General features: G+C 41.0%; 2 protein-coding genes across 2 annotated transcripts; one reads left to right on the top strand and one right to left on the bottom strand.

Annotated features, from left to right (window-relative positions):
- Nucleotides 1-2,186: 2,186 nt before the first annotated feature.
- Nucleotides 2,187-17,287, top strand: LOC115368026 (sodium/hydrogen exchanger 3). Its single transcript, XM_030063984.1, has 16 exons — nucleotides 2,187-2,851; nucleotides 10,010-10,312; nucleotides 10,900-11,060; nucleotides 12,199-12,277; nucleotides 12,461-12,638; nucleotides 12,864-13,084; nucleotides 13,190-13,392; nucleotides 13,569-13,658; nucleotides 13,765-13,835; nucleotides 13,927-14,056; nucleotides 15,003-15,148; nucleotides 15,615-15,738; nucleotides 15,857-16,030; nucleotides 16,414-16,468; nucleotides 16,560-16,646; nucleotides 16,743-17,287. The coding sequence occupies exons 1-16, from the start codon at nucleotides 2,479-2,481 to the stop codon at nucleotides 17,030-17,032; spliced, it is 2,685 nt and encodes an 894-aa protein (XP_029919844.1). The 5' UTR covers nucleotides 2,187-2,478; the 3' UTR covers nucleotides 17,033-17,287.
- Nucleotides 17,288-17,615: 328 nt separating this feature from the next.
- Nucleotides 17,616-22,054, bottom strand: olah (oleoyl-ACP hydrolase). Its single transcript, XM_030063985.1, has 7 exons — nucleotides 21,918-22,054; nucleotides 21,629-21,759; nucleotides 21,341-21,479; nucleotides 21,086-21,185; nucleotides 19,964-20,133; nucleotides 19,777-19,859; nucleotides 17,616-18,301 (listed from the first exon to the last, which is right to left on the bottom strand). Exons 1-7 carry the CDS (start codon nucleotides 21,947-21,949, stop codon nucleotides 18,159-18,161), a joined length of 798 nt encoding a protein of 265 aa, XP_029919845.1. The 5' UTR covers nucleotides 21,950-22,054; the 3' UTR covers nucleotides 17,616-18,158.
- Nucleotides 22,055-22,065: the final 11 nt, after the last annotated feature.

Here is a 22,065-nt window from a genome sequence, read left to right as displayed (position 1 = left end):
GAGGTGTTTTTTCATGGATGTGAAAAGGTATAGAAAGTTTAGTGTATATCAACAGGCTGATATTTACCATCTGATGTCCATTATTTCTCATTACTTGTATTTTCAGTTTATTTCATTTTGAGTACATTTCACACAACAAAGTGCCCCAGTGCACCTTTCACGTTAAAAACACAGAGCACGTACACACACGTTTTTCCATGTGTGTGTACGTCTCTCTGCCAACATCAATCAAGGTCACCAAGACTAATTCATTTGCACTTTCTGTAGTTCATAACTTAAAATCATTCTGATTCTACTTATATGATTTATTTGAATTTGCTCATAAATGAATATCACACACACGCACACACTCACACATACACAAACAAACACACATGCACTAACACTACACATACACATGCTATTATTATGATCATTATTATTATTGTTATTGTTGTTCTTTAGGTTAGAGTTTGGTTTTATTTAGCCAGAAAGGCCAGAAATTATGCCAGAAATTTTATTATATCAGGATAAATCACTTAAGATAACTTATCTTGTTTTCAAGAGTCCCAAACAAACCCATGCACATTTGTTACTTATTCATTCATTTATCGATAACATTACTGAAATATCATGCATTTACAGCTAAACCCTGATAGTTCCTGACCGGCTGTGAGTCTGATCGAGTCCTTCCCACCAAGACGCTTCCTGATGATGGCTAACCTGAGAGGTCATGTCAGAGTCACAGACACTTTATTTGACCACTGCCCTTGCCCCGGTGCTCGACTCTCTGATTAGGGCTGACCTTCCAGATTTAGGGCCCGGAGCCCGTCCTGAGCCGGGGCCACAATAGACACAGCCGGTTTACTCATAAACTGTCAACACTGCTGCCGTGCAAACAGCCGCCTGACAGCCATGCTGGTGTCCTGCGAGAGCTTTTAATGCCAGCATGAACGTGACAGCGCCGGTCTCTGCGCTGTTTAGTCTGAAAATCTGTTGCACAACAGAAAATTATTATTTCCCCCCAGTTATGAAATATACACCGTAGAGTGACAGGAAAGGAGGGAGAAAGAGAACAACAGTGGCAATGGCAATCTTATTTATATGGCACATTTTGTCACAATGAAGCTCAATGTGCTTTACATTGAAAAAATATGAAAATAAAATCATAAGCAGTAGTGCATTAGTAACATAATACCATATATTATAAGAATATAAATGATTAAAAAGCAGAAACTGAATCAGTGAATGAGTCACATACAGATGATTGATCATGGACTAAAATTCTAGTTTTATGCTGTTTTCCTCAGACGCACAAAGTCATGTCCATAAAAAGCACTAATAATTTAACAGTAAGATTACCAGTAAAAGCCCAAATCATATAAATTCACTCCAAGATTTCAAAAATTAGAGAGCCACTGTAAGCTAAGAATTCAAATCAATTTTTGTCATCTAACCTCAGCAGATTAAATGGTCTAGTATCTTTACTTTACTTTACTTCTATAGATTTATTGCTCAATCTGGGACTTTCCCATAAATGTGCACCGCTCAGGAGAACAAGCACACCAGGAAACTAACTATTTAAACAATATTCGGTGCGTATATATGTCTTTTTAGGATTTCTGATAAAATACGGGACCTCACATTTCCTCAAATTTGCAATCAAAGATCCCCTGATAAACCAGCTGAGAGTGTCCCGTGGTGCCCTTCAATAAGAATAGCAGCTGATACGGCTGTAACCACAGGGATCGTGCTCAGTGGGAATGTAAACCTTGATTAACGGCTCATGGAAAAGAAACGCCATGTCCAAACTAAGGTTCATTTACAAGTCTCTGTGGCCTAAACACACATGTATAGTGGCAATGAAGGCTAAACACAGTGGCTGTTATGTTGTGTGGCAGGGAGAGAGAGAGGGGGGATGCAGGGGTGCAGGTGCTCCTCTCCAATGAGGGAGACAAACGGGTCAAACTGCATCCCTGTCCTCCTCATAACGTCAGATATTCATACATACCTGCACATATAAAATAAAGACAAACTCATGCAAACACACAGAGGCACACAAACTAATGAGGGATGAATGGAAGGGTTTGGTTTAGCCAATGTTGGTGGAGAAATCTTTCTTTTATTGACATTCCCAGTGCAAGATTTACTCTAACAAATCAAACAAATCAAAAAGCAGTCCCAGACAAGCACAAGAGGATGGGAGTAAAATCAAATCTTTCATTGAAGAAGTGGCCAGACCAGCTGGTCAGGTACAAGGGGGCGGAGACAGTCAAGCATCACTATGGGTTGAGCCTCACCTGTGTGAAAAAGCAGTATCCTTGGCAGAGAGAGAGCAGAGCAGAGGCCAACCATGCTTGGACCAGGAAGAGAGGTGGATGGATATGTGGACAGTGCAGTGAGAAGGAAGGAGACATAGGGAAGGACTCTGAGACTGATCTGAGCTCCTAAGTCCTGATAGCACTCGCCTGAGAGGCTGTGAAGTAGTTTACCCCAACAATGGCAGCTGTGTGGCGATTTGCACTTGTCCTGTGTGTGTTGCTGATGGTCTCCAGCAGGACGACCCTTGGCGGTGAAGCCAGGAGTGAGGACGACCACAGCACTGAGACCAGCACCGGCAGTGAGCACGGGACAAGCACCAGCGCCGACTCTGGTGCTGATCACGGGACAAACTCGAGCTCAGGCCACGGGACGGGCACCGGGGCCGGCAGTGGCACGGACTCCCACGGGGACTCCCACGGGGACTCCCACGGAGAGCATGGACACGGGGAGCCCATCACCACCCTGCCCATAGTCAGCTGGAAGTGGCACCACGTCACCACACCTTACCTGGTGGCCCTGTGGGTGCTGGTCTCCTGGCTCTGCAAACTCAGTGAGTTCCACCAGCCTCTGATCCATGCCCACCTACATCAAATAAAGGCTCCACACTCTACAAACACAGCTCTCTTAGTGCTAAATACCACGGTGCTTTATGATGAATCAGGCAAACTTACAGGTCATATTGAATACAGCTTCAGCTCAGTTTTTTTTTTTTTTTGTTATGATGCACCTGGTGTTAGACCAGGCACTTCATACATGATTACATATTTAACAACGATATTGAATGACAATGCATAAATAAATTTTAAAAAATCAAAAATATGCAACAAAGAGGTCCATATGAACAAGATAATAGTTTTGTGGCGATGTCTTTCTATTTTGCTTCTACTTTGACTCTCTCTTTTGCCATTTTTATCTTTCAACATCCCTCAGTTTTCTCCCTATTGTGTTTTGTGTCTGTTTTTGTTTGTTTTCCTGTTCTAATCTTAATTTTACCTTAATTTTCTCATGTTTGATCTTACTGTGCAGCTTTCTGTTGTTATTTTGCTCTCTGAATATTCTGACTTACCTGGGCCTAGACATCTATGTGTAACCACTGATATTATAAAAGGTTATTAATGGTTAATCAAGGTAAAATTGCTCTCAAAGACATTTTATCCTGTAGCACAGTACAATATTGACCTATTACCCCAGGTGTTGATGGCCATTAGGTCAGCCCATATGAAAAATACATTCATGTTACTATGAGGCAGTTTGGATAATAGCATCCAAAAAATGGGGCATGGTAAATATTTTGTGAGATTTATTCAACTTAAACTCAGATGTTCTGATTGGAAATTGTTATTAAGACTTATATATTATATATCTAACCACAGGGGCCCAGAGTGAGCTTGACCTCTGTGATTAATGAAGTCTTATTAAGCGTCTTTGCTGTCCTGTGCAGATACGGGCAGCATCTCATGTCTTCACTGCTGGTAAATGTGTGAGCAGGCATGCATGGCGTGTGTGTGCTGCCTGTATTTGTTTGTGTGTAAATATGGGACTGTGGCTGCCTGCATGTTATGGAGGAAATATGTCTGTGGATACCAAAGCAAATGAGCAGACACAACAGGCTGTTTCTTTTTCTTTTCTTTTCTTTTCTTTTTTTTTTTTTTTTTTTTACTCAAATGCTACAGTATGAATGTCAGTTTCAGCACTTTCATTGTTACTTTCCACTGCCATTGGCATAACAGACCCTAAAATGTTACACGAGTGTTTGTACTGACAGTAACCGGCGGCGTGAGAGATTATCAGTGATAACAGAGAAAAATGTCACAGATGTCCTAAACAGACCTTTCTGCAGAGATTTGATTTGATTCATTTTCACAGTAAAAATTCAATTTCAGTTTCAGTTTGATTCAAGTCAACATTAGTTCAAATTGCTGCCGTGGTCCCATAGCGCATAAATGGGTCTGTTAAAAATTGTTAAAAGTTAAAATAATCTTCTCTCATGGAAAAAAAGAGGCACAAAACACCAACTTACAAAAACAGTTGGTCCATCATAATCTAAATCCACAGAAGCGGCATCATCAACAACAATAACAACAAAAATGGTAGGAATCAGCTCCAAAAAGGGAAAATGCATTTCCATAAGGCAATGCAGAGTTCCCAGTTCATATAATTTAATCATCCATATTGTGTAAACAGAGCAAGAGCCATGCAGAGTGCAAACATTTGCATGAAAGTTCAGAGGCCAGCTCTAAGTGTTATCTCTACGCCTGTTATTTCATTCACACATAATCCTTTTATGGATGTTGAGATAATCATTTCCTCTTTAAGTGTTTTTTCTTTTTCAGTCAAGGGACCAAAAAAGTGGCTAAAATTCACTCAGCAAGGGCATAGAGTCCATGAAAATGTTACAAATAAAAAAAAAAGAAAAAGAAATCAAGGAGTCCTAGAAAAAGATATATTTAAAAGAATAAATAAAACTGTCTTGAGGAAAAAAGCCCTCCAGCATCATTGGAAATTAAGTTATATGAGTATGATATTGTGATAATGGTTGGAAAAAAAGTAGAAAAGAACACATGACACACTTTATATATTTGCTTTGCTGCTGTGCACTGAACAGCATATTTCTTTTTTTTTTTTTTTCAGAATGAGCAAAAACTGCAGCCTCTATCTCCCTTCTTACAGATTTACAATGTCTGCTTTCTTCCACCTTCCCCGCTGCAGGTGTTCCTCCGACTTCTTTCCCTCTGTTCGATTTTATTTCTAGAACAATGGGCAGCAAATGGAGGAGGAGGCTGGTTTTACCCATCCTGTGGGCTGGGAGTCTCTCTTCACTACTAACGGCAAACAAATCAATTTCTCTCATCCAAAAAAAAAAAAAAGGGAAAATTATCAAGTCACATTCCTGAAGTTCAACCAGTTTTTACCCTCTATTTCTTATTTCTGACCTTCATACTTACTTGGCCACTTGTCAACTAACAGAATCAGGCAGGTGACAGAGGAATATGTGCCACATTTATTGTAAAGTTGCTGTCCCATTCGTTGTTGTTCACTCATTTGAAGTTGCGCAATACCTGAAATATAAAGTCATTTGACACTACTTTTATCATGAGTCACTGGAGCTTTTTTTTGGTCTGGTGAAATCAGAGATGATGCTTCTCGTTGTGTAGAGATGGATCATTTGCCCTCTCGCTTTTCAAACTACAGTATTAACACAACAAACACAAAAATGTCATTCAGACCCACAGGAGCGTCTGAAACTTCCCGTCCTTCAACAACCTTTATCTGAAGTTGACCTTTCTTTACAGGTGTTAAACACACACAGATCCGTGGTCACTTTATAACGATTAAAAGTATCAAGTTATGGCCTGGTCACCATTCAGAATGATGAATTAGATCATTAGTTGTTAAGTTAGTTAAATAATTTACCTGGTAATATCTGAATGTGCCAACCCATGCATCACGTCGGTTCTTTTTTTTTTATGCGTCTGTGGAGCTGAATGTTCTCATGAAGCTGTAAATAATTATCCTAATGCTCTTTCATGGCATTTATGTAAATTAGGAAATATGCCACTCTTCCACAGACAGACTGATTCATTGATTTTGATCAGCTGACAGGGGAAACGGCTTGGTGTGCACCCTCACACATGTCTGCTTACATCACGGTCTGTGTAAAGGCACTGCAGCTCACACCTGTGTGGGAGCCTGGGTGTCAAATCATTGAACCAAGCCATCTCTCCGCTTGTGTTGCCTCATAATATCAATTGAGCCATTGTGCCTTGTCTGGCTTAAATAGGACGTGGCGACAGGGTGCAGATAACACCCAGTCATCAAACAACTTCAGCTAATGGGAAAAAAACATGGAGAGGAGGAATCCTGTTTCACAATATATATATTTATATATATTTTAGGAAAATAACCTACTCTTCATTCAATATTTCCATAATATACAGGATCCACTATGGAAGTTTTGTAAGTCAAGTCCTTTAAACAGTGCCATTGTCTGGGTTTTTATCATTATTATTATGAGTATTATTTCACAGTTCATCATTTAGAAGAGCAGGTGTCATATTTGTCAAAAGGTGGTGGTGTCACTTTAAAACCAAACTCAGTGATGTGTTATTTTCAGTACAGTTCTTAAATGAATCACAGCAGTCCATTATGTCCTAGTATCAGTTAGTTCATTGTTGCTCAACTGGAGGAAAAGCGGATTTGTCTTCCAAAGATGTCACAATTCTCTCACCTCGAGGCTTCAGCTGGAGGCTTTAACCAATGTTGAGTAAAGACATTGTCAATCATTACTAAAGCAAAGCTATGAGACAGTACTGAGATGCAGTGGAAAAGTTTCTAAGAACATGCAAGTATTGGTTTAAAACTGGTTTCCATCCGAAGCCACTGCACGAACAATGAGAAAATTCACTCTTTGTACCTTAGAAAATATGATTTGATTATGTTTTTAGTAGAAAACAAAAGAAAAATCCTCATTAAATGAATCATAGCAGCTCATTATTATCCTTGTAGCAGAAATATTATTGTAACAGCTCTTTTATCTTTTTAAATAATTTTTTACAGACTTGTTTCCATAGATTTGGGGCAAAACAAATGGAAAAAATGAATTAAATGAGTCTCTGTTTTGCATTGTTTATATAATTGGGTGTAATGACAAGCTTGAGTGGATATAGTAGAGGTTGAAAAGGTTAAACAATGCTTTACGTGGTGAGTGTTTTAAACCTTGCTTGCACATCCGCTAGTGCCATCCACTCACCCTCCCCTCCATACCCACACACACACACACACACACACATGCACAGACACACACACACACACACATCCTTGGCCAGGGAACAGATATATAAAAGGCAGAGTTCATGGTCGTGCACACCTCTACACTCACTGCACCGCTGACCACAGACAGTAGGAGGGAAGAGGATACAAAGTCTCTGAGAGAGAAAAGAGATAAAAAGATGGAGAGCTCGGCAGAAAATTAGTGTGAGAAAGAGAGAGAGAGGAGGTGAAAGAGAGAGAGAGAGAGAGAGAGAGAGAGAGGACAGTGGTGGGAAGCAGGAGCGAGTGAGACAGGAGAAGAAGACAATTACAACCCACACAAAAAAGGAGAGGAGAAGGAGCTTAACAGACTGTCCCGTTGGTTCAGTGTGGCCCGGGTGCAGACTGATCGCCTCCTCGCTGCTCTGTGATGCCAGGACAGGACTCCAGCTGACGTCCGGGGGCGTGAGGGCGACGGGACAGGTCAACTCAGAGGACTTTTCTCTCAGCGGGACCACGGCACTGTCTTCCATCTATTCTACTTAGATATATGATCCAATGCAAGGCCGCAGGTGCTCATCCCTCCTGCTGGTGGGGTTGCTGCTCCTTGTCTCAGAGGTCACGGGGGTGAGGGGTGAAGTAACACGTCAAAGTTCACACCCGGAGCCAGAGGCGTCCGGGGCGAACCCCAACCACACTGGACAGGGGCACGACTCCGGCATCACAGGGATACCAATTGTAACCTTTAAGTGGCACCATGTGGAGACTCCTTATCTAATTGCATTATGGGTGCTGGTGGCCGGTGTGGCCAAAATGGGTATGTAATGGCAGGAAAGTGTTTTTATTGATGTACACTGGTAGATAAATTGAACTGAATCGTAAAAAATGGGAACAAAATTTAACAAAACAGGTGCTCAGACTTTGCAGAGTCAACCTCTGTTAGTTGAGTTACAGTCTGATATTTGCTTTGTCAGAGAAAACAGTGACACCAGCTTTTACACCAGCTGACCTACAGCATTCAGACTTCATTATGTGGGTAGAAGATGCTGTGCAGTCACACTCAAAAACCCAATGCAAATTACTAGTAAACATCCAATTATCCCAATGTTGTCATATATAAGAGTAAGAGTAAAGTAAGTAATGTAAAACCCGTGCACAATAAATAAGTTGTATATCTGCTGAAAGAGAACAATGATTTGATATAATGATGTGCTATTAATAGCCTGACTGTAACAAATAGTACTACTGGTGGTAACAGTAGGCAGCACAAGTGTGTGTCAGCGTTATCAGCGCAGCACGCTGTTCCAGAGAACAAGAGCTTCTTCCGTAAAAAAAAAAAAAAAACGCATGTCTGTGGCATATTTCACATTCCAGTGATTGTCAAGAGGCGAGCTGAGAACGCTGAATCATTTAGATGTCTAAAATTAGTGTTAAATGTAAATTTTGAACTCGTTTTTAATATTAAATGTCACAAACCTCTTGTGCTTTAGTGTAGCTGATACGCAAAATGCAGACAATTCATAAACAAATGCTGTTTTTGCTTCTGTTTTCTTTTGAACTATCTCTGCTTCTGAGAGGGTGCATGACTCTCTGGAGTATAAGTAACATATGCATCAACCAGTAACTTTCCAAATAGTTTTGGAAACAAGCACTGTGTTTTCTTTTGGGTTACACTGTTCTGCAGGAATATACGAATGAGGTTATGGAAGATTTGACACCATTGTTCCAGTGTTCCTTAACTTAATCTTTAACTTTGCCTGCGTGGGACATCTCAACAAAGCCCAACCCAGCGGCGTTGAGTGAGAAAGCATAATTTTGAAGTTGCCGCATTGTGCCGCTTGAGTATGCTTGATAATTAAATAAGATGTGGTGAGACTGTGTCCGAGAAAAAGCCATTAAGGCCAGTAACCTTCACTGAAAGTCTCTGTTTAGTTACGCAGGCAGATTCTTGTACCTTCATACACGCCACCACACTGGTTAATAATACGCTGAGAGCAACAAGTGACACTTTCTCAGTCCAATGCAACAGTTGATCATTTGCAAATTTTGAGTTAGACTTTTAACACCACCCTTAGGAAGCAGCAGAGAGGGATTATTTGAACTTTAGATCTAATATTGAATACATTTTGTCCTGATCTGAACTGAACTCAGGCTATTGATGCATATTTGAAGTCTTATTTATTAAGAATCCACATGAGCTGACTTTACCATTTTGTTTTTGTAACTGATTTTATGTAATAATAGTACCACTTTACAGCAAAACTACCCTTATAAAGGCTTTAGGAATGGTTTAATCAGGTTGTAAAAACTTTATATATAATTAATAAGCAATTATAAACAGGTTTTCATCCATTGATGCAGGTTCACTGTTTGGCAAAGTCAGGTTCCTGCTGCACTGCATCTGTTCTGTTAAACCTCAGATCCTGCCAAATAGTGTCAATGTATGAAAACTGCTATACTAATTGTTTATCCATAATTTATAGTGTTTACAATTAAATTAATAACCTAATTATAAACCCTTTATAAAGGTTGTCTGAAGCAATAAACACTTCACCTCCACACTGATGTCAGTAGGGATTGAGTGTTATGATTGTTTTTGACCCAATTCTAAACCAATAGAGGGTTTTAGGTGCATATTGACTTATTAGGGGTGTAGCAGTTTTGCACCAAAACTATTAAAAATGAAGAAGTTGAACCATGGGGCGCCCCAGTAGCTTACCTGGTAGAGCGTGTACCACTTATCAAGGCCCTTTGCTGCAAGTCTTCTCCTCTCTCTCCTTTGCCCTGCCTTTCCTGTCTCTCTCTATTGTCACTATCAATTAAGCAGAAATGTCAGAAAAAGGAAAAGGTGAACCACTACACCCCTGAACATTGGTCTCATAGAGATTTCCCTGTCAGCGATGTTCTCTGTGTCAGTTTTGGTTCCCATTTTCCTGATTCCTCGTCTTTATCTCCGCAGTCATCGAGGCCAACCACCATGTGACCAGCGTGATCCCAGAGAGCGCCCTGCTGATCTGCTTCGGATTCATCCTGGGTGGGATCATCTGGGGGGCGGACAAGGTGCAGACCTTCACTCTGACTCCGACCGTCTTCTTCTTCTACCTGCTGCCCCAGATCATCCTGGACGCGGGCTACTTTATGCCAAACAAGCTCTTCTTCAGCAACATGGGCGCCATCCTGACCTACGCCGTCATCGGGACGTGCTGGAACGCCGCCACTGTGGGGCTCTCGCTGTGGGGCTGTCACATGGGAGGGGCCATGGGTAAGAGAGGCCTTCCCGTCACTGTTGAACAGACCTGGACCTGGACCTAATCAATTAATTGTTTTGGTTACTTATTGTAAACGCCAAACATATGCTATCTGGATATTAAGTATCAATGTGAAATGAAATGTGAAATTTTTCAAAATTCACGATAGATGTTGGACAGGTGTGTGTTCCCAAATTTACATGGATCTTTTCTGATACGTTAAACCCGAGTCCAGAATTTTTGACACTAATAATGTTTTTATCAGGGTTTATTCAGTCCATAGATCAAAATCTTTGTCAAGTGGAAACATGACTTCAGTCCAGTGAATCAAAACATAAACAAAGCCGATAGAGGCACAACATTGATTCATTAGAGGCTGTTGTGGCTCGATTATGGTGCTTGATGATGGCTTTATCTCACTGTTGCATGATGAGCAGCCCTCAGAGATCACTAGGCCTGATATATAGAGATACCACGTCTGTGTCTAATCTAGATTAGACTGAAAATACCTACAATTATGAGTGCATGGGCAACAAGGCTCAAGCTTGCTGCCCTGGTTGAGAACGGCAGCTAAATGTGTCTTCTGACCCTCACCCTGCAGGTGACCTGGACATCGGCCTGCTGCAGTACCTGCTCTTCGGCAGTCTGATTGCTGCCGTGGATCCTGTGGCTGTGATCGCCGTGTTTGAGGAGGTGCATGTCAACGAGGTCCTCTTCATCATGGTGTTCGGAGAGTCGCTGCTCAACGACGGCGTAACAGTGGTGCGTATGCTACCAAGGTGAAGTGTTAAAGGAACTGTTCATCCAAAATACAAAAAAAATCTGCATTTTTCCCACTCAGTCCTTGTGCAATCTATCCATCCATATAGTTTTTGTGTGATTTGGTGACGTTTCCAGTCTGCTGCAATCATACCCTGTGTCAACTGTGGAAATTAAACAGTGGTCAAAAAATTACAACAAATCTAATCTAAAAAAATCTAAAAGCAATGACGGGGTACCTGGCTTAATCTACAGCACTCAGAATGAAAGAGTTGTGTTGCTAGCAATTTGTAGCCAAAGAACACTGGGCAAACTGTATACATGCACTCAAACTGGAAACCCTACTAAATCACACAGAAACTACCTGAATGGACAAGTGAGAAAATACCCTTTTTTTGTATTTTGGGTGAACTGTTCCTTTAAGTTTCCCAAAAAGCCTTAACTAGTGGAATAGCACAGAGCAGGATAGAGTGCTTACCTTGTCCTTTGGTTGCCACTCTCCACAAGCGATGTCCTCAGCATTTCCTGGTGTTGCATAAGAAGCAGAACAGTTTGTGAATTTGCACACACATCCATCACTGAGAACACACACCTCGAAGGCGTGAAGTACACACAACGCAAACACTCTGCATTTGAAAATAAGGGCTTCTACCTTGCCTGAAGTCTTGGCAGCTTGCATGAACTTTGCTCCACTCAGTGCTCTTTGAGGCGCCTTGATTAAAAAATTGTAGCAATATCCCACTGTATTTATATTATGAATCATATATTTATGCACAATTCATTGGGGATAAGTGAAAGGGAATGGAAAGGGAATTTGGTTCTGACCTTTCCAGAGACTGTGTCCTGAGCTCTGACCTGCCTGAGAGAGTGCATAAGAGCAGGAGGCTGAGGAAGCATACTGAAGTTAAACACTGTAATTCCTTTTTTTTTTTTTTTTGTTTATTGATTTTCATAATGCAACTTCTCTGTGGTAAGCGACTCATATGAGCCTGGAGCTTCTGTAACCTTCTAAAAAATGGGTGATCAATATAACAACTGTGCAGCTGTTTTAGTTTCTGAAAAGCTGAGATATGGGAGATACAAGGCTTCCATCCGACAAGGCAGCACAAAGGAAAACTAATTAATTTCCCTCTTTCTTTAGGTCCTGTTCAACGTGTTTGATGCATTCGTGTCCCTGGGAGGAGCTCAAATCGATGCGGTGGAGATCATCAAAGGAATAAGTATGAACTGAACTCATTCATTCACTCAGTCATGGTGAAAAATGCTTCTTCTCTGTTTCTTAACTGAGCATGTTGTGGAAATCATGTAAAACCTCGTGGCCTAACATGGCTCAGTGGGTACAATATCAAACAGTGAGGCCTTAATGCAATAAATGATGATGTCCCCATTTCTCTCTTTCTCAGTTTCCTTCTTCGTGGTTGCGTTCGGCGGCTCCCTCGTGGGCTTTGTGTTCGGCCTGCTGATCTCTCTGCTGACCAGATGCACCAAGAACATCCAGATCATCGAGCCGGGCTTCATCTTCGTCTTGGGATACCTCTCCTACCTGACAGCCGAGATGCTCTCCCTGTCTGCCATCCTTTCGTAAGGGCCTCAAAAACATGTCTCGCTGTTTTTGTTTTTGTTATTATCCCGTATTACATTTAAAAGGGGAATTCTGATCATTTTAAGCAAATGAAAAGTAACCAGCAAGGTATAGGAATAATGCAGAGATTCTTCTTCTTTCAGCCTTGGAAGTTATTCCTTATCATCTGTGTATTTCCACTAGGAGCAGAAATTAATCTCCCGTTTTGTTTTATTTTTCTGCAGGATTGTCTTCTGCGGCATGTGCTGCCAGAAGTACATCAATGCGAACATGGACGAGAAGTCTGTCACCACCGTCAGATACGCCATGAAGGTTTTTGCTAATGGCTCAGAAACCATCATCTTTGTCTTCCTCGGCATCTCGGCCATTGATAAGGCATTATGGGTGTGGAACACAGGCTTCATCCTCCTCACCCTCCTCTTCATCTTCGTGTACAGATTCATAGGTGAGACGGAGTTTGTCTTCTGGTCAGTTTAGTGTCTAATCTGTGTCAGAAGTCCCAAGACTGATGGTTTGTGTATACATATGTCACTAATTTTGTGCATTACAGGTGTGTTTTTCCTGACCTGGATCCTGAACAAATTCAGGCTGGTCCCCTTGGAGATCATCGATCAGGTGATTATGAGCTACGGTGGCCTGCGAGGGGCTGTTGCGTACGGCCTGGCAATGATGCTTGATGAGAGCAAGATAAAGGAGAAGAATTTGATGGTCTGCACGACGCTTATCGTGGTGTACTTCACTGTCATCATTCAGGTAACATCCTCAGCAAAGATCCATGGCTCAAGTGCTGCCTCATGATGTAATTTAGCACAGAAACTTTATGTGATTCTCAGGAAATATGTGATTGTGACACGGCAGCTGAAATACAGGAAACATATCATCCAAATTTTGCATGTAAAAGACAATAATAATTTCTCTGTCACCTACAGGGAATAACGATGAAACCTCTGGTAACCTGGCTGAAAGTGAAGAGAGCTGGAATATCCGAGCTCACACTGATAGAAAAAGTACAGAATAAGGTAAAGCTCCAAATAAAGCAGTTCAACCATTTGCAGGTACAAGAAACATAAACCGTCTCTTTGTGATCCAGCTACAACAGGATATGTTCTTTTTTATTTTGTGAAGGTCTTTGACCACATGCTCGTTGCCATAGAAGACATATCTGGACAAATAGGACACAACTACATGAGGGACAAGTGAGTGAAGGATCGTCTTAAAATGATTATGCAGTTATGATTATTGTGGTGTGTGAACAAACTAAGAGCATCTTCTCATTTCATGGTGAAGGTGGAAGAACTTTGAGGAGAAGTGGATGTCCGGGCTTTTGATGAAACCATCAGCGAGGAAGAATCGTGACTACCTCTTCAATGTCTTCCACCAGCTCAATCTCAAAGATGCTGTGAGCTACGTGACTGAGGTGAGGGCAATATATCACTGTTTATTTAATGGTATACCCCACATGAAATTATAACTGCCCACATCATGACAAAAAAAAAACATGGCTAAAGTGAATTTTGGATCCTCAATGTCAATACATAGCAAGCCCCTGAAGACCAAAATTAAAGGATAAAGACATAATATTCATTACACTTAAAAACTGCTTGGTTAAAAATAATCCAGTATGGGCTATTTTGGTTACTCAGTGCTGGGTCAAAAGTTATAAAGCAGGTTTGGGTTATGGGTTTGTTTTCTCCTCCAAAATGGGTAAAAAATGACCACATTGTTGAGTTAAATCTACCAAAAACTGGGTTGAAAAATTCTGGGTTATCATTACCAAGCAGGTTAAAATTACTTATTTTATTTTAACTGACTTCTGCATTAAGAAATTAGTTGACGAAAGTAAATTGTTATGAAGTGCAACAATGAAACAAGCACATAATGTCCATAATGGTGTTGCTACACGCAAAAAATATCAAGTTAGTGACATATTTCCTATACATGTTTAAGAATTTCCCAGTTTATCTATCTATCTATCACTCCAATAAATAAAATGTATAAACTGTAAAAAAAGGAACACAATTAATTTCTGACACCAAAGATTTGGCATATAAAGATATAAAGGCAGTTTTCAGTACTGGTCATAGACTAATTAGTCACCAGAAAAATAATAATTTGCCCTTTACACATCATGAAGATTTAAACAATTGCACCAAGAGGAAACCCATTTTTGAAATCATGCAAACCACTCAGCTCCTACCAGGCGCCTTAATCAGTGAAATTTCATTTTCACATCTCAGCAAATGAGCTCTTATGAACTGAATTGATTTTTTTCGTGGGATTTCAAAGATGACGGTCCAAACAGACTCCCAAACCTGCTAATCAACAGCAGATCAAGAGGTTTTTGTCTCCTCTCCTGGTTTCAGGGTGAACGCAGAGGCTCCCTGGAATTCATCCGCAATGAAACAGCATTCGTCGACTTCAAGAAGAAGTTTGGTGACGACTTCTCAGAGGTCATGCCTGACGTCACGGCCGACACATCCGGCGATCACGTGCCAGTCTCCTCCATCCTGTGAGCAAAACCTTTACAGCCTATTTACACCGTAATCACAGGAGGAACTGAAACCGGACAGTCCCATATAGCAAGTGTAAATAGCTGCCAGCATAGCATGAGCGAGCAGGAACAAGCCTCAGCAATGTCCAGCACTTATTTACAAGAAACACTTCCAATTCCTGTCACTTTTTCCTTCATGTGCTCTTCAGTTTGCAAACACAGGAATATTTTAATATAAACAGACGTAGAGGCATGTCAGCTTTCAACACCTTGATGTATTGGTATTGATGCATTCAACAAATGCAGTTACAAATTCAGATCAAGTGGATTATATTGCCTCCTTATGAACATTAAGACTCTGCCCCCTGGTGGCCGCAAGCTGTCACAGCACTTGGCTTTTTTATCATTTCTCCAACAAACCAAGCTGTACTGGTGTGCGATGAAGGCATATAATAAGTGATGTACATTTTTTTATGTCCTTCAGAAGAGACAATGTACCATCAGTGAGCTTGGAAATGCACGAGCTAGACATGAAGGGTATGAGGGAAACAGAGGACGTCAACTCTCACCACCTGCTGCAGCAGCACCTCTACAAGGGCAGGAAACAGGTAAGCTTGCTGTGTCACATTTGTCACAAACATTTTGGATTCATAATTGTTGGATTTATCCACATCTTCTTAAGGTTCCTCTTCTTAAAGTCATCTTTTTTTTTTTTTTGGCTTATAGCACAGGCACAGGTACAGCAGAAGCCACTTTGAAGTCAACAAAGACGAAAATGAGGTGCAGGAGATCTTCCAGAGGACCATGAGGAACCGTTTGGAGTCCTTCAAGTCTGCAAAGATGGGTATTGCACCGCCAAAGACGATAAGCAAACACCAAAAGAAGGACCAGCAACAAAAGGTTACAGCCTCAGTAGTTTTTTTTTTTTTTTTTTTTATGGGATAATGTGCATATAATTTCTCAGAATAGTCACTCAGAACTTATATGAGACGTTTTACCCTCCACACTTTGAATTTGTGTGTCAGTGTTTAAGCACCTAAACCATTAAACACTTCACATAAATCAGAAAGATCTTTTCACATCAGGGTCCTGAGAGCAAAATCACTTCAAATGCAGCTTAATTAAAGCAAGTGAGAGTCAACATAGGACTCCAGAATAATATGAAAGAGTTTGAAAACCACTGTATTTATTGCTCACCTTGTCATTTTTTAACACTTTGTAATTTAGTTTGAACAAGTGATTTATACATTAAATGATGAATTTTTTATGTTTCTCTGATGCAGATGCCAAATGGAAAATCGATGGACAAAAGTAAAAGCCACCCGTTTGGTGATGAAGGTATCTGTGTTTTTGCCAAGTAAATACAACTATATGCTTATTATGGTACTTTGTGAAAACCTATTTTTAAAACCTGTGTGTTTTCTTGCAGATTTTGAGTTCTCAGAGGGAGACAGCGCCTCTGGTGGCGAGGCGTCCGGTGGGTCATACCCCATGAGGGTCACCTACAGAGCAGGAGGTAAAACAGAAACATAAACCTCGCAACTTCACCCTCCTCTCTGAGCTTTAAACCTCATCAAACACTCCCAATCTCTTTCCTTCCTCTTCTGTCCAGCTGGCATCGAGAACCCAGCCTTCATGCCAGATTTGGACCCCATGGCGCCCATGCAGATCCCACCCTGGCTGGCCGAGGCGGCGGTGGACAGCGACACGGTGGCCCCGTCCCAGAGGGCCCAGCTCAGTCTGCCCTGGACGCCCAGCAACCTGCGCCGCCTGGCTCCTCTTCGCATCAGCACCCACTCCACAGACTCCTTCGTGATGGCCGACTCCCCCGCCATACAGGAGGGAAGTGACAGACGGCCTCCGCCACCGCCTCCGCCTCAGGGAGGAGGCTCCCACATGTAGCACCCACCCACCCTGCCCTCCAAAACACCCACGGACCAAACACACCCACCGCCTTCGACTCCTCACCCGGCTGCCAAAGACGCAGGACTCGAGCTCAGACTTTGAACCGCCTCAGAATATTTACCAGGCGCTGTTTTCTTTTCCATTCCATAGTTTAATCATAGTCCTGCATTTCGTCACAAAACATTCACAAACCCCATGACCTTTGCACTCCGGTAGCTGTGGCGTCACCCTCGGGTGAGCACAAGGACGAGACAGAGGTGGCGTGTTATTTACCAGCGCACGTTGAACATTATTCCCTCCTGTGGTTCATGATTGTTCTGGTCCTCTCAGACATTTCAATCCAAATGTCAAACCTAACGAGCCTCGGTTCAGTCCGTCTATAATTTGATATGGACGGATGATATCAAATGCAAAAAGTGTGATATGTAACACACCTGTAAATGGGATGCAACAAAGTCTTCGAACACAATGTAGATATGTAGATTTTTTTGTTGATAAAGTTAAAAAAAAAAACAGAGCAGAGAAATAAGAAGGGAGGAATGAGAAACCGATTGTACTTCCACAGTTAAAAATCAACGACTTTTTTTTTGTGTGTGCATTTCTGCTCATTTGTCCAAAAGCAATACTTGAGGTCATATGTTAAACTTGAAGGATAAGACTATTGTAAATGTCACTTGTATGATAAAGGAATATTTATTCACGAGTAACGTTACTGTATTAATGAATATATCCAACATCTCAAATCTGTGCACAACAGGTACTAGGTTACACGCTCCCAATAAAGAGTACATGGGCATTGTTTTGGATTGTACCTTTTTAAATGTGGGTTTAGCAATAAAAATGAAGTATGTTTAAGAAAATGTCTTTTGTGGACTCAGTTATACTGTTTATGATCAGATGTACAGCCACTGAAGGGCATGGAATGACTTCCTAAATATCGCCAGACATTTGTGGCAGTTCTCCAAAGTAAAATTATGATGTCAGATTTTTTCTAGTTTGAGATAGTATTTATGATACTATTGAAAAATATATATTCAGTTTTATTCTGTCACATAGAATTAGCGACAAAGAACAAAAAACATTTAAGACATTAAATATATACTGTGTTTTGTTATGTATTTCACTACAAATAGTCCATTTCTGATGTTTCTAGGTGTTTTGTGATGTAGTCTAATATAATTTTTTCATTTTCAGCATCTTTCAAGTAAAAATGCGATCCATCTAGCATCCGAACTGTGAAGTCTCCGGATGAAATGTCCTTCCAAGCTGTGAACAAAACAATAAGAAAACAAAAAGAAAGTTAATTACATAATGAAAAGTAAAGTAACACACACATTCATCCACTCATTCATTGTCTTTAGGTGCTTATTGCTATTTAAAGCCACAGGCTTGTTGTTGGAGGAGAACAGTGAACCACCGCCTGTTGTGAAGTGTGCATGCAGTGTTTTTGGGGAATATGAACAAGTTTCTGATGCTTGTGCTTGTTTTGGTCCGCGCTGTGCACCTGGGCTCCATTTCATCTACCTCCCTGCATCTCCAACCAACCTTGACAACTTTTACCACTAATTAGGAGCGAGACACGAAGCAGCACAAGTCCTCTAGATGCTCCTGTTGGGTTTTCCATGTCTAAGTTTTCTGTCCCTGTGCATTTTACTCTGCTGATGTTTTACTGCAGTAGAAGTAAAAATCTACTGCGGTAAAAGTAAAAAGTGTCTCATTTCAAATGTCCTGGCAGTAAAAGTGACTGAGCTCCTTTTTCCAAACAGTAACTGTGTTAGCTGTGATCTTTTCCATGCAGTTAGAAAAGGAGGGGAGAACACGCTGCACACTACATGCTTTTAAAGGGACATTACACTAAACTGAGCTGAGGAGCCTGCAGACTCAACTGACACATGTGGAATAAACACATGATGGTTGAGTCTAAATGGTTCTCTGATATTTTTATCCTTTTTTCCCCACTCTTATTCCACATTTTTGCCAGCTGAGTCTAAATGGTCCTCGCTGCAGTTTTTCATGGTGCAGCTTTTATTGTGAAATTTGGCATGACCAAAAATAGAACCAACAAAGTTGAAGCTGATTCCTCTACTCATCTCCACTGACCGAGCTTTTATTGTGAAAGCTCCCACAATCTATCACTGATCATTTTGTTCTTTGTAATAGATCTGATTTAAAATGTAGTGAAGGACAAAACTCGAGCAAAAATGAACTGAAATAAAATTATGAATTTTTAAAAAATACTCAATTGGATTCTGTTTATTTTGTCAGTGATTTTGGTTGGTATAAGCATTTAATTATCTATTTACTCACCTATTTATTTTAGTCACTTTTTTAGTCTAAATATAAGGCCTTGACTTCCAGCACCTACTTAGACTACTCCAGTGACCAAGTGCCTTTTATTGTACTTTATGTGGAAAACACCGACTTGTTAATGGGATCAGTTGGGGTGGGGGGTGACTGGGACACTGTTTTGTAAATCTGATGTACACCCAACAACATAAATCATAATTTTCTTCACATGTTCAAAAATGAAATAAATAAAATAAAAAATATTCTTGAGAATAGTACACAAAAAAGCTACTAAACTACAGTAACATGAATAAATGTAATTAGTTACTTCCACTTCTGCATTAAAGTCATGAAGCATGTTGCATATCAGAGCACGTAATGTTATGGCTGGGCAAAATGCTTCTGAAAGGCATCACATGGAAAATCAGTCATGCAGGACGCATCAAGGAGCTGACCTTGTAAGTCATGAGGAATGTCCTGCTTCCCATCAAAGCACGTGACCGGACAGGAGAGGAACGGCCTGTCGGGCTTGTTGTACCTGCAGCAGCACCACAACCAGGACTTAAACGATGCAGTGATGTTTCGGTGAACACAGGCGGTCAGATATGAAGTGTTGAGTATCGCTGAAACTGAGAGACCCACCTGTAGCTTTCCACGACGTGCAGGTCGGCCTTCAGAGCAGGCAGGAAGAGCTTGAGCACCTCGGGGTTGGCCAGCAGCTCGGGGGGAGTGCCTCCGATCGCCATCAGCCACTTCAGGAAATCCTCATCTGACAGCTCGCTCCTCTTTGGGGCTTTGATGCGCGTCTCTGACTGCAACAGAGAGGGGTTGATGTGCCTTGAACTGTCCTGTATTAAAGGGGCCCTATTATGAGGATTCAAACTCTCCTCTTCTTATTTTCATACACACACACACAGCATCAGACTAACTCCACCAACTCCAGTCCATATATTTATTATCACAATTTTATATTTTTCATTAGTCCTTACTTTTATTTCATTTTTAACTTTATTTTCAAATCGTTTTAGTTCCAGTTAGTTTCCAGAGGGGGTTTGCTCATTTCAGTCTAATTTTTATTCTTTTATCCAGCTATTTATTTTTATTTTTTTTTAAATTACAATAAAGGCGGTATTCGTCAGGGACTAGATTTAATTTTTTCATAATAGGTATTTCAATCCAAACCCAACACTTTGGGTCATGTCGACATCCCAGGCTCAAGAAACATCAGCACCAATTCCTCCTCGTGCTTATTGCATTTACAAACTTAACCAAACTGACATAGACAATAACTAAAGAAATATTCTGTATATATATATATATTTTACTTTATTTTATTTTAGTTCGTTTTTTTTTTTTCTAAAGTCTGATTTTCGTTTGTATTCCAGTTAGTTTTAGTTTTTAGTTTGGTTACTATAATAACCCTGGTCCATACATCATTAAGGAACTTCATTGTGAATTATTTGGGCTCCATTCACTGCACAGTTATTAAAATCCTGCAGATCAAATCAGATCGGTTTGCAGCATTTGAACCAACACATCCTCTGGAAAGCTTGCAGTAAACAGTTTGGCATAATTTGAATTAGAGGAAGGTTTTGCCTAATAAGAGTTCTTTGGTGCAACTATTCTGCTTAGTTGATCTTCATATTAATTCAAATTCAACATTTATTTGCCAAACAGCGAGGAAAACATGAATATCTTACCCTGAGCCAACCAAAACCATGAAAACTGAACAGTGGTGGGACTGAGTTAAGCAGGTTAACTCACATAAGGTGCAGAGGCGCCAGACAGGAAGATGTGAACTGGTTCAAGGTTGTGGACTCTCTTCAGTGCATCTGCTACAGCGAAGCTTGTCATGGCGCCGAAACTAAGCCAGACCAGAACAGTGCAACACATGGCATAAACAAAACATGTTGTGGACTGCAAACAAAGCACAGAAAGGAGACAGGAGGAAGAAAGACAAGCAAAGAAAAACTGTGACTGTGACTCAGTATCACCTCTGAAGCCCTATTCTCATCATACCTGTGGCCAAAAAGGGCGAATGGCTTCTCTCTCAGCTCTGGTAGCAACACACCAATAACCTCATCCACAATCTGCTGCATGTCCTGAAAGAACGCCTCTTTGGCTCGACTCTCTCTGCCTGGAAGCTTAACGGCGTACACTGAAAATGAGATAAAGTGATGCAAACAAATCATTTTCCGGTCAGGTAGATATACAGCCCTGTTATGGCATACCTACACTCTGAATCCAGGATACAAGCCGTAACAGGTGCACGGTACAAAGTGCAAGAATATCCCACAGCTGTGTTACCTTCAATAGAGCCGTCGAGGACGTTTCCCCAGCGTGCATAGTGAATGGAGCCTCCACCTGCCCAGGGGAAGCAAATCAGCCTGGCCACAGCATCTGGTTTCTTGCAGAAACAGTTGATCACCTTCTCCATCCTGTTTGAAGTAAGAACAGGTGAAGATGTGTGTGCAGATCATGGGCCTGCATTGAACATATGTGCAGCAGGAGAGCACACATCCACCACAAACAATTCATCTCATGGTAAAGAGGAGCTGAAAATTTTAGATAGGATTATAATAACACTGTGTCACACCTTTGTGTTGCTGTCTCATCGATTTCTCCCATGCACAGAGCTTAAAAAACAATTCCCATGACAGTCCCTCTGCCTCAAGAATACAGCTTCCTGGTTATTTTCTTCTATGGTTCTTGGGTGTAGTATTTATTCAATTTGATAAGCGTAG

Source organism: Myripristis murdjan, chromosome 11, assembly GCF_902150065.1.
Source record: "Myripristis murdjan chromosome 11, fMyrMur1.1, whole genome shotgun sequence".
NCBI classification, from domain to species: Eukaryota; Metazoa; Chordata; class Actinopteri; order Holocentriformes; family Holocentridae; genus Myripristis; species Myripristis murdjan.
The sequence above is the reverse complement of the archived record's forward strand: the minus strand, read 5'-3'. Positions and strand labels throughout refer to the sequence as shown.